The 13,703-nt window shown below is 42.7% G+C and overlaps 1 protein-coding gene across 9 annotated transcripts in view; it reads right to left on the reverse strand.

The window, feature by feature from the left end:
- The window catches only part of mycbp2 (MYC binding protein 2), a 134,275-nt gene extending 120,813 nt beyond the window's left edge, over nucleotides 1–13,462 (reverse strand). For all 9 annotated transcript variants that reach the window (XM_060929884.1, XM_060929889.1, XM_060929881.1 and 6 more), the window contains exons 1-2: nucleotides 12,734–13,462; nucleotides 4,946–5,021 (exon numbers count right to left, since the gene is read on the reverse strand). In XM_060929884.1, coding sequence (XP_060785867.1) covers nucleotides 4,946–5,021; nucleotides 12,734–13,005 — 348 coding nt within the window. In that variant the 5' untranslated portion in view covers nucleotides 13,006–13,462. The remainder of the gene's footprint in view (nucleotides 1–4,945; nucleotides 5,022–12,733) is intronic.
- Between the last annotated feature and the right edge of the window lie 241 nt (nucleotides 13,463–13,703).

Raw genomic sequence — 13,703 nt, forward strand, 5'->3', positions numbered from 1 at the left:
GGAAGCAATAGTGTCCCCATTTATTTCCTCTCTGAAATAACCAGTGGTTAATATTATCATATGAAGTTACTATTATATTTGTAACTATGCAATTTTGAACCCTTTATATCATTTTTACAATAAGTCACAAAACACAAGTGACACATGTCCTATACATCATCTACTTCAAAATTACAGTTATTGCATTTTCAGTTTATTAAACTTTGGCGATCTCACTGTATGAATAGATACCCGTTTATTTAAAAGGGGCCAACTAGCTCATTCAGAAAATGTTTCAACTCACTACATCTGCAGTACACTTTAGCTGAAAATAAGACCCCTTTTATGTTCATTTCATCTACTTATACCTTGAATATCTGTTGGCACTTATAAGGCCAACTTATCATTTTCACCATTACCGTTATCCATTTTTATGTAATATACCTGTTGCCCCATTCAGAGATGTTTTGAAAGCCATCAGCCATAACATCAATGGATGAAATGCACACCCATGTTGCAAGCAGTACAATAGAAGGTTTGACCCAAAAAACGAAATATTTTAATCCAGTCTACAGTGTAAAATAAAGGAAAAACGCCATCCAATCATATCGAGGTACCACCTCAAAATGATTGGATACTGACACGTCAATCAGACTGAAGCCCGCGACTAGCCCGGCCCTTCTGTGTGTGTGTGAGAGAGCGAGCAGAGTGTCACACAGAGCGCAGGATTCTCTCAGTGCGCTCCTTCCAAACAACGGGGATTTACACGAAAACGGAAGGAGATATTCACAAAATTCTTTCACAGTGAGCGCCACAAGGCTCTCCTGAACACACGGATGTAATTTTTTTTTGTCTGTAGTGTAAAAAATGAGGTCACTAGAGCGAGTTAAAAACGAGTGACTTTTCTGCCACGTTTATAATGGGAGTCTATGGGGCTGCGCGGCTGTGCTCTCGTTACTTTCAGGCTTCTCATTCAAAAACAGTAAATCCTATCGCTCAGGTAGACACATTGTGTGAATCAGGACAAGTGTGGCTACTACTTTTGAGAAAATTGTGTGTGTGGAGTGAAAATTGGGGCTGAAAACACAGTTTAAATGAGAAAGTTTGAGCTATTTTTCCAAGCTCTCTACACTCTAACTTAACGAGCTGCACTGGTGTGTAACGCAATAGACACCCATTATAAAGCCGGACTTTCTCAGGCTTTATAAGGGGGAGGAGGGGTGGAGACGCGGGGGGTGGGAGTGTTTCTTTTCAAAATATGGCTTGCGGGAACCGTTATTCCAAAATCTTGTACTGCACCTTTAATGTAGAACTTTTTTTCTAGATCTATTTTTTTCCATTGTCCCGGGATTGTCCCAGATATGATAATTTTGTGTCCCGATGACATTTTTTATGGTCCCCGGGACATCGGGACACCGTTAGTTTCGAGCGCTGGCCATAACTCTGGTAAAATGTGACTGAATTGAATAAAATTGCAACATGCACATTATCGACATATAACAAAGAATCCTGCCAAGTTTCATGAAATTCCTCCAAAAACTGTGAGAGGAGTTGATTTCAGAGGGCGAGTATCCTTCCCGGGACAGACGGATGACGGACAGACAGGCAGATGACAGACATCGCCACGACATAATCCCCCTTCGGGCCTTTCGGTCAGCAGGGGGAAAAAAAAAAAAAAAAACTTTTTGCCAAATTACATGAAATTCCTCCACAAATTGTGAGGGAAGTTGATTTCAGAAACCAAACACACCTTGATGAAATTGCCAAAGTAAAAGTTTGTTAATAATCAAGGGCATAACTCTGGTAAAATCTGCCCAACTTAAACAAAATTTCAATATGCATATAACGGTCATACTGTATAACAAAGCCTTTTGCCAAGTTTGGTGAAATTCCTCCACAAATTGTGAGAGGAGTTGATTTCAGAAGATCGTACACCCTCATGAAATTGTCAAAGTACAAATTAATGGATGAAGGGTCTAAACTCTGGTAAAATTTTCACAAACGAAATTAAATTGCGACATACATACTACCATCATATAACAAGGCCTTTTGCCAAGCTTCGAGAAATTCGTCCAAAAATTGTGAGAGGAGTCGATGTCAGAAGGCGAACACACCTTCATGAAATTGTGAAAGTACAAGGTTCTTAATCAAGGGCCACAACTCTGGTAAAATGCATACGAATTGAACAAAATAACAATATGCGTACTACCGACATATAACAAGGCCTTTTATTAGTTTTCGTGAAATTTCTCCACATATTGTGAAAGGAGTTGACTTCAGAAGGAAAACACACTCATGAAATTGTCAGTGTATAATTTTGTTAATCAAGGGCTGTAACTCTGGTAAACTGTGACCGAATTTAATGAAATAACAATATGCGTAGTTCCGACATAATAATGCCTTTTGTCAAGTTTCGTGAAATTCCTCAACAAATTGTGAGAGAAGTTGACTTCAGAAGGTGAGTACCCTTTCCTGGGATGGATGGACGGACATCGCCATGACATAATCCCCCTTCGGGCTTTTCTCTCTTTATGAGAACTGCTGTCAATTTTTGCTAAGATACAATATTAGCACCTTCTGATAACACGTTCATTTTCTCAACCGAATACTCACAATAACTGAAACGACTATCCCCATGTTTATCCCTGCGTTTTACTGGCAAAAGTGTCTATGGTTGATCACCATGTAATTATGCCATGGGGTCCAGCAGCAGATGACACTTAAAAAAAATCTGATAAAGTTGGGCATGCCAAGAATGTAGATCACTGGAGTTGTCTTTTTAAAGTAAAGGGCTGTAGACTACAACTTCTTTTACCAAAACAACAAGGAACATGTGCCTTAAATTATTACATCAAACGATACATAACCAAAATGTACAACAAATGTTTTATATTAAACTTGCTGAGGCAAAGAGTACCACAAAACACACCAAACAGCCAACCACACTGACATTTAAATAGGTACCGGCAGTCAAAATTTAAAAACAATGTTAGAAGCAATATTTTTCACTTCTCAAGAAGGCATATAAAGGAAATAAACACAGAAAATTTCCAAGCCATTATCTTTAAAGATTTTGGAGATATGAGGTTTAAGGGTACCCCAAAATTCAGCAGCTGTCAGAGCTGAAAATGCACATTTTGTGACTCCGTATCCGCAAAAGTAAAAGGTTGCACAGGCCTTTTATAACTGTTTAGTAACATTACCTACTGCCTGTATGAACTCCTAGAAATTTTGTGCCTCCATCTTCAATAATAAACAAATTCAAGGGCTTTTAAAAGTGCATGAAGCACTTTTGTCTCTTTCGGAAACAGGCTCTGGTAGGATTTTCAGAGGTCCTGAAAATGTGTATTCAAAAATTTACGGGAATACAAACTGTCCCAAGTCTCCCTACTCACCCCAACCATCTGCTTTCTTGACTTGCACAGAAGAATCTCGGTGGTTATCTTAGATTCAATGGTCTCGCGCTACCCTGGACGTAGTGGCACGACTTTAAACTTGGCTTTTTCTTGAAGAATACTTCACAAGCTTTCTACTGACACCTAATTTGCCCAGGTTTAATTCATGGATTCTGGCCAAATTTTTAAATAAAAGCACATGATGACATTTTCAAATTATTTTAGCGATTTTATTAAAAATAAAGCAGGGACATTGGGTATGTACATAAACCTTGTCGGACACTGCTAATGTGGTAATACTATAATTCAAATCAGCTATCATTATAAACCCGCACGTCAAACTTTTGCAACGGTGTTTGTTTACAAGGGCCAGTTGAGTGACCATGCATTGTTTTTGTCAAGCGTACTGTATAGCAAGAGTGAGGCGACAATTAGCCATCAATTAGGTTGATTAAATATAGACATTTAACTGATAACTCTCAAAATTAATATCAATGGAAAGGGATTTTCTTAAATTGCATGTAGGTATGATTCAATTTGGGAAGTGGTCTCATCTCATCTCATTATCTCTAGCCGCTTTATCCTTCTACAGGGTCGCAGGCAAGCTGGAGCCTATCCCAGCTGACTACGGGCGAAAGGCGGGGTACACCCTGGACAAGTCGCCAGGTCATCACAGGGCTGACACATAGACACAGACAACCATTCACACTCACATTCACACCTACGCTCAATTTAGAGTCACCAGTTAACCTAACCTGCATGTCTTTGGGGGAAACCGGAGCACCCGGAGGAAACCCACGCGGACACGGGGAGAACATGCAAACTCCGCACAGAAAGGCCCTCGCCGGCCCCGGGGCTCGAACCCGGACCTTCTTGCTGTGAGGCGACAGTGCTAACCACTACACTACCGTGCCGCCTTGGGAAGTGGTGCCAAAATGAATTTCACCGCTTGTGCAAATAGCTGAATTCGGTCAAACAATTCTGCTGCCGTTTTCATCATACTGCCAATACCCGATTTAAAGGTTTTGTTTTTCCTCTTCTGTAACATGCATGCATTTCATATACATTGAAAACAGCATTTGTTTCATCAGATTTCCTTAACTGGCAAAGTAAAGCAGACCAAAAAAAACATTACGTCAGTCTGTGAGGCAAGCAAGGACAATGAAGCCTACTTGGCTTGACTTTACTTCTGAGCACACAGTTTGCGTCACTGACTGGCCCACAGTATTGGACGATTTCTGATGACACACATTTCAGAAATTACCCGTTTCTGACCTGCAGCTAATTGAGCCCTCCATCCCTAAAAAACTGACAGACACGGGGCTTGGAATGTGCATTCAAAAGTAAAATGAAATCCTACAATAATTTACAAGAAAAGGAAAAAGAAAAAAAAAGTATACAATGCAATCCATAAAAGTCATGACTAAATACAGGTTCTTTATTAATTTCCATTTTCTCTAATACTTTTTCTAAATTATCAAACAGATCCAACATATTCTGCTCAAGTAGAACTATTTTCCCAGGAATATGGACAAAATCTACAGAACTGGATGAGTATCTTGAAACATTACCTTTGTTCTTGTTTTGACTTTTGATCTGATTTTTTGCCGCCTTTTCAGTTTCTTCTTAGTCAAAGCCTTCTTACCCCTAAAATACAAAAAAAAAAAAGAAGTAAATAAATAATGATGAGTCACACCAGACTTACTTCGAATTTCACAAACACAACTTCGAATTTCACAAAGTGTAAGAAACTTTTTTTTTTTAATACCTGTCAGCGAACACATTTTTATAAAAATACACAATACACTGATTCACAAAACACACAGTTATAGGCATGTCACTGTGACTCATCAGTTTACATCAAGTATGCTTGTGTGTGTAAACATTATACATGCAACAAAGTATGACACATAATTTGCTCAACCGATTTACATGCAGTCAATCGATCCATCCATTATCTGTAGCCGCTTTATCCTGTTCTACAGGGTCGCAGGCGAGCTGGAGCCTATCCCAGCTGACTATGGGCGAGGGGCGGGGTACACCCTGGACAAGTCGCATACCTGCCAACCTTGAAAAAATTTTATGAGTACAATTTTACAATTTCATGAGTACACCCCCCCGCGTCAACCTCACCCCAACCCGGCGCGCATGCGCCCCCACAGACCACAACCAGCAGACCAAAAACACACTTTCAATACAGTTTTATTGCTTGACCTTGGGAACATAGTCCAGTTTTGTAAAACATTCCTATTGATAGACTTTGGGAAACTTATTGATGGCTCTTGGGAACTTCCTTCCGTTTTGAAAAGCACAACAAACATTAAATACATGTGCAAATGAAATGAAATGAAACCAGAGCCACTCTTTCAAAATAAATAACACATTAAATTAATACAGTATGTAAAAAAGGCACTTTCAACACAAAACATGGTATGCACAAATTTCCCATGCAATAGGTTTAGACTTTTGCATTTTTTAACATGTTGGAAGTATATTGCATTATACAGTACACTGCAGTATTTTGTAGTATGCCTTTTTCATGTGCAAACTATTGCATTTGCATTCGAAATACTGCATTTACTGCAGTAATACTGTATAAAAAAAGCATTCGATACTGCAGTACCACGCAGGTTTTTTCATAAGAGGGATGACCAATTTTCGACTTCACATCATCTGCAAACATTCTAGGCTACCATTGACAGAAGTTACCGACTGCCCTTAAGATATATAACACGCTACGTTTTGTTGAGCACATCAATAAAGTGGTACTTATCATAGTGATTGAATGAGAGCACGAGAGGAATTGTAATCAGGTTTCGTTGGTTACCGCATCGAATATGCAACCTCGAGTGATGGCTTCAAAGTTAAATGAAGAACTAGCCTGTACTGCTGGTGTTGTAAATGCACAAAATAACGGCTAGGAAGCTCCTGACTACACGTGAAACACAACCGTTTCTCATCTCATTATCTCTAGCCGCTTTATCCTGTTCTACAGGGTCGCAGGCAAGCTGGAGCCTATCCCAGCTGACTACGGGCGAAAGGTGGGGTACACCCTGGACAAGTCGCCAGGTCATCACAGGGCTGACACATAGACAACCATTCACACTCACATTCACACCTACGGTCAATTTAGAGTCACCAGTTAACCTAACCTGCATGTCTTTGGACTGTGGGGGAAACCGGAGCACCCGGAGGAAACCCACGCGGACACGGGGAGAACATGCAAACTCCACACAGAAAGGCCCTCGCCGGCCACGGGGCTCGAACCCAGGACCTTCTTGCTGTGAGGCGACAGCGCTAACCACTACACCACCGTGCCGCCCTAGAAGAATTTATTATTTAGTTATTTATTTTTGTTGCAAAAAACTGAACAAATAGGATGACTGTTACATTACCTCCATTAGTCTTAGTTGTGCTCTAGGGAAGTGGATTTATGCGTCCTTGCTGCTCTCCGAACAAAAGATGTGTTTCAAAAATAAATGTGTCCTTTTTTGCATTCAGTCCAGAAAGCGAGCCTAAAACTTAATCCATCCATATTCTATACCGCTGATTCTACTGAAGGTCGTGGGTGAGCTGGAGCCAATCCCAGCTGACTTGGGGCAAAAATAGGGCTACACCCTGAACAGGTCGCCAATCTATCGCTGGGTCAACACAAAGAGACAGACGGCCATTCACACCTATGTGCAATTTGGAGTTAAATTAAAACTCAAAACTAAAAAAAAATGCAAGTATGGTTCCATATTAAAGCTAGACGAGGCAATTTATTTAAAAAGCAGTTTTTGTTGTATTTATTGGAATTCTCTTTACATCCTGACAGCAAAGAATACATCAAATGCTCCGAAAAGAAAAAGAAAAAGAAAAAAAAATCCGTCATCTGTAGCAGTCAACACAAAGGGGAGGTGTTGTGCATGGACGCGTTAAATAATAATCGGCAAAACGTGATGCCAGCTGACTTCATCTTTTCGAACTCTTGCTCATGTGACATCAGGGGGTAAACGTAACTTACTCCAAGTGCTATCTGTATGGGCTATCAAAAGCCCATACCGATTATTTTATTCGGTCCGGATGAAATGATTAGATGGCCTATCTGCCTGCGCGAACTCTGCCATACACTCACTGCATATGGCTGGAGTCTTCCACAAGACTAGGCAGACATATTGCTAAACGGTGTTGTGCATGAACACGTTACATAATAAATCGGCAAAATGTGATGCCAGCTGACGTCATCTTTTCGAACTCTTGCTCACGTGACATCAGGGGGTAACGTAACGCACTCCGAGTGCTATCTGCCCACCTCCGCAGGCATGACCTCACAGTCGCCCATGATTGGCTAGTGTCACTGTAACTGACAGGGGAGCGAGCGTATGTCTCCCTGAGAACACTGCCAATTTTTGCTCTCTTGAGCTCCCAGCCACAGATGACAGTGGCATCATCAGGACAATAAGGCAAATGCCGCTAAATAGGAGTCCCTATTTAATATGCTGTTCACAAAACCACTTGAATTATCTGATGATTGCCAAAATCAGATAGTCTGTTATTACTGGCCATGTAAATGCACTCATTGTAATATTAAGGACATGACATTAAAATTGACCTTCATATTACAGAGTGTTATTTGTTTTAATAAAAGGCCACATGTGAGAAATGAGGTCATGCACAGTAAATAATCAACTTAATCAAATCTGACACTTAAAATACAAATTATGATTTTTTTTTCCCTTCAGAAAAGTAGTAAAACTTCTGAGCACCAATATAGCCTGTCCTTGATGCTTCCTTGCATTTAAATCTGCTACAATAACATGGCAAAATGAATGGCAGATGTTAATTTGGACTTGGATGTCGTCATAAGCCTAGGTCACAACCGGCCGTACGTGCTCCTACGGCCGGTCTAAGTGCAAAAAACGCAAGAAACGCACGGCGCGTGTGACGTGCTGATTTTCGAGCCGTAGACTGGCTGCAGACCGGCCGCAGAGGTTCTTTGTCATGTCAAACGAACTCTACGGGCGCTTAAGTTTTTTTCAGGTTGCAAGACAAACTTACGGCCAATGTGCGTCTTTCTCCACGAACAAAAAAAAACGCAGCGATTTGGGAAACGCCAAAAATCGTACGTCCGGTTGTGACCTAGGCTATAAGGGCAATCTCCTAGAGGATTACTGCTTACTGCCTGTTGCTCTTAAACCAGTATGATCTGCCATGCAAGTTTTCCCTTAACAAACTCTGAAAGCCTGGATGCCACCAAACATGTAAAAAAAATATTTGTATGTCGATGGTGAAGATGGAAGTCTTTCACTAAACTTACTGAGACAGTAAATTAGGCGTGTTCTATTAAACATCATGATAACTGGCTTCTCCCATTTGCTCGGGGTCGCCACAGCAGCTCCGTTCCACATATTTGACTTGGTATAGGTTTTACACCGGATGCCCTTCCTGACACAACCCTCCCCAATCTATCCGGGCTTCGGACCGGCACTAAACACGCACTGTCTTGTACAACCCCAGTGGCTGGGTATTTTACCTAATCTGCATGTTTTTGAGCTGTGGGGGAAACCAGAGCACCCAAAGGAAACCCACGCAGACACGGGGAGCACGTGCAAACTCCACACAGAAAGGCCCCCATCAGCCATGAGGTTTGAACCCGGAACCTTCTTGCTGTGAGGCGACAATGCCACCCGCTGTTGATTATCACAATATTCACAGAACGCTTGCTTATCTACTTCCATATCAGGGTTGAAAATGAGCCAAACTCATTTGAGATTCAGCTTCATATGAGTCACTAATCTGTACTAACTTCACTCACACTAACTTATCTTAGAAAACCCAGGCTGGCTTTTTAAATAATTACAAAACAACAAAGAAGAAACCTTTATTTGTCACATGCACACTTCAAGCACAGCGAGATTCATCCTCTGCATTTAACCCACCTGAAGCAGTGAACACACGCATGCACACACACACCCAGAGCAGCCACACTACAGCGCCCGGGGAGCAGTCAGGGGTTAAGTACCTTGCTCAAGAGCACTTCAGCTCAAGTCCGCCCCATGTTAACCCCTTCAATGCCCTTGGACGAGTCACGTAATACGTCATGAAATCTTTTGCCGCTGTGCCTTATGACGTACACTACTCATCATAAACACCTCCTTTTATGTCCCTTACATGGCACATTACTTTTACTTCACAGTGGCACATACCCCGTATGAATTACAGTCAATGCCTAAAACATTCTTCCGTCATAAGGCACGGCAGTAAAAGATTTCATGCTACACATGACTCATCCAAGGGCATTGAAGGGGTTCGCCTAACTGCACGTCTTTGAATGGTAGGGGAAACCGGAGCACCCGGAGGAAACCCACACTGACAACATGCAAACTCCACACGGAAAGGCCCTCGCCGGCTGCTGGGCTCGAACCCAGAACCTTCTTGCTGTGAGGCGACACCACTGTGCTACCATAAATGCACCAGTTTCATACTTTTTGAAATGTTTTCGATATGAAAACGACATCAGAGCTCAGCTGCTCTCAGACGCTGACACCTTTTAACTATCTGAACTTGCTCTCCACAAGCTTTTGTTGCGATTAAACATCAGCAGCTTGAAGTGCATATCCTGGACCAAATTCTTTTTTTATTTTTAAATATGAAAGAATGTCCCTTTACACACTCATCCAGAAGGGTAATTTTGCACAAGGCAGAAAAAAATAAAATAAAACGTGTCTGGAAAAATCCCAAGGGAGCCTGGAGCCAGATTCATCATGTCACCTGCGGAAGCGCCAGCAGGCTGCGAGAGCTTGTACGGTTTCAGTGCACAGCCTGTGTACACCAAGTTTAACAGCTAGCGATTTTACATTGAAACACGGAATTGTCACCTGAGCGCAATGTGGGAAACGATGAGTACTAATCCCATCAAGATTGGTGTTGCTACACCCTCCTACGATACATCTGTTAACCAATTTTAATAATTACGTGACAACGTTGAAGAAATTTGCAGAAAACCACCAGGTCGTTTTCTCATAAACAAACCAGCGCTGACGTAGGATTCAGAGGGAGGCGTCCCGCAAGCGACGTCACGAAAATCAATGTTTCCTGGGAAATCCAAACGCCAAGTTTTTTCAGAGACAGACCAATTCGCCTCAAATGGCTTGATTTCAACTGAATTTTTCTGGTATTGCGCAAGGTTAAAAAAAATTGCACAAAATGCAAAATGTGACAGATCTCATCTCAACTCATTATCTCTAGCCGCTTTATCCTGTTCTACAGGGTCGCAGGCAAGCTGGAGCCTATCCCAGCTGACTATGGTGGTGTTTACGTTAGACCGTATCCGTCTCGTTTTCGTCGCGGATGCACTGTCCGTTCACATTAAAACGCCGGGAAACGACTCCACAGGCGGCACAACTTGAATCCGCCAGGGCCCACGTATTCAATCCATTATGTATCTGATCCGGTGCTGTGCAAACATTGAGGAACGAGGATACGCTGTGCTGAGCTCTAGCTGACGTCGTCATTGGACAACGTCACTGTGACATCCACCTTCCTGATTCGCTGGCGTTGGTCATGTGACGCGACTGCTGAAAAACGGCGTGGACTTTCACTTCCTGCTATTTGTCCCGAATCACTGCTCGTGCGCTTCACTCGCGCGCTCTGTGAGCTGCGCAGGGCCGGAGTGCGCACCCGCCAGAGGGCACTCGCTGTTCAGGGCGGAGTGATTTGGCGCGCAGGATGCCTGCGGAGCCGAGCGTATCCGTGTATTGGCATTGCTGTGTGCACGCGAATCGTTTTAAAAACGTTAATCTGATGATCCGCTGATACGGTCTAATGTAAACACCACCTATGGGCGAAAGGCAGGGTACACCCTGGACAAGTCGCCAGGTCATCACAGGACACAGACAACCATTCACACTCACATTCACACCTACAGTCAATTTAGAGTCACCAGTTAACCTAACCTGCATGTCTTTGGACTGTGGGGGAAACTGGAGCACCCGAAGGAAACCCATGCGGACACGGGGAGAACATGCAAACTCCGCACAGAAAGGCCCTCGCCGGCCACGGGGCTCGAACCCGGACCTTCTTGCTGTGAGGAGACAGCGCTAACGCCGCCCAAATGTATAAAATAGGAGAATTACATTGATCTTGCTCCTGAATTAACCCGTGATATGCACTTTAAGTTGCACTGTTTATCCATGTTCATGATCTAAGTCATGTACATGAACCCAGAGCTGCCTTGTTTATGTCAGGAGCCCACCAGCCACCCTCCTCCTAAAGGAAGTACGGGGCAGAGCTGATATTTTAGTGCCCACTAGCACAATATTGGTTTGTCATGCCTACATGTGAATATGTTTTTGCATTACTAGATACTGATGATACTCTAGTTGAGTAAAGAAGGCATGTGTAATGGAGATGTAAAGTCAGAAGGGGCTAAAGCAGATCAGTAAAGCCGGGGATGCAGCAGCAGTGTTCGGGATGTGAACAGGGTGACGTAAGGCAAAAAGCTACTTCAGTCTGCGCAGGCGAACCAATGAAACTGGGCCTATGCGCATTACAAACAAGCATCCATGGGTCAGGGTTCATTATTCCACATTCCTCTGAATTAGATAACACTTTCCCCTACATAACCCCTGTCTCATGAAAGACAGAGGGCTTTATACCGGACAGAGGCTTTGGCCTGTGCACTCCGATCTAACCGCGTTCCATTACGACAAGCTAGTCAGACGCACCCACAAGACTTTAAACCTGTTATTATTATTATTAAAATCATTATCATTTAATACAGAACATGTCTGTTTCACTGTAGCTCCCTGCTGCTCTGTAGCATCCGCTACACCATGTTAAATCCCGCAAAGAGATAACTAGCCAGCTAATTATCGTATCGAAGAAGCGAGATATTATGTAACATCAGACAGAATAAACCCAAACTGTATTAATAAAATAAAATAAAAACTCACCACAATGTTTAACACAAGCTAGAACAAATCCTGAACTGAAACATCCCAGTGAGTGAGTTCGGTTGGACAGAATTTATCTTGCTAGACTAGCTAGCTTTCAAATTAACCGTTAACGGACCAGCTAGCCTAGCATACTCGGTTCTGGTTTGTGTAATGTTTCAGTAACGCTAGCACTATTTGTCTTTACGCCAGGACACACACTGTGACTGTTTTATCTTCCAAAAAAAAAAAAAAATAAGAAGAATATTTATTTTTAACGCGAGCTAAGGCTGGTTAGCATAACACACGGAAGTTAGCGAACATTAGCTAGTGCTAGCAACACCATGTTAGCTTGTATGGACTAGTCGATCAGCTTGCTACTTTATGGTTTATTTAAGATCCGTAGAACAGAGTTACAGCAATATTTATCCGAGTAACACTCACCTTCCGAGATTTATGCCTTGTTCTTTATCGCTGACAGCGCTTGTGTAGATCTTCCTGTACTTCTCGGCTAAAGCTCGACCCGATAGGAGCAGTTGGTACCGGCTCCGACAGTCCGGCTGGGACCCTGAGGTGGAACAGGAGCTCATTCCGGGTCCGGTAGAATTAAACTCGGCCCCGGGTCCGGGTAAAACCCTCACACCCAGTCCCATGGACGGGGATGAAGACAGAATCCCGCCGCCGGCTCCAGCTGCCGCAGCAGCAGCGCACATCATCGTTTTGGGGAACAATGCATATATTACATCAGTATGTCACTAGCTGGCGATCAATAGGGACTTCAACCCGTCGTAAAGCACACGCTGGATGTATATATATGGGCTTTCCCCCCATATATATATCTATAGATAGACAGATATCCGTCACGGAAATGCACAAGAGCGGTTGGTTGCTAGATCCAGTATCTCCAGTCCAGTAATAATGTCGGCGCTGGTGCAACTGCGAAATAAGCTGCTTCTTTCTCTTTCTGTCAGATTAAAACCTGACTTGTACAAAACAGCGTCTGAGGCCAAACCGAGGATTCATTTCCTGACACTGAATTCTATAAAACGCCTGAGCTGACGTCCTGTGTTTTGTTGTTTGTTTGTTTATTTATTCCTTGTATTTTTCTCGAGGTCGGCCAGGTAACAGCCCGGGCTGCGCTGCCATCTTAAGTTCATCCTCCTCCTCCTCCGGAGGCAGGCATGCTGGGATACGATCACACCCAGTCCGCTTCATCACATCACAGCCCATCACATCACATCACACTATACTGACTGCAAAATACAAACACGCCTTTTGGGTTTTGCTTCGCTCGAGTCTAATAATCCAGTAATAAAGCATTTCAATACTGGCTCCAGCACTGAAGTGCACATTACAATATGTTTCGCTTTCATATTAATCATATATTAACCTTTTATCGCTCTTTCTTTCTTTC

Source organism: Neoarius graeffei, chromosome 9 (genome assembly GCF_027579695.1).
Source record: "Neoarius graeffei isolate fNeoGra1 chromosome 9, fNeoGra1.pri, whole genome shotgun sequence".
Taxonomy (NCBI): domain Eukaryota; kingdom Metazoa; phylum Chordata; class Actinopteri; order Siluriformes; family Ariidae; genus Neoarius; species Neoarius graeffei.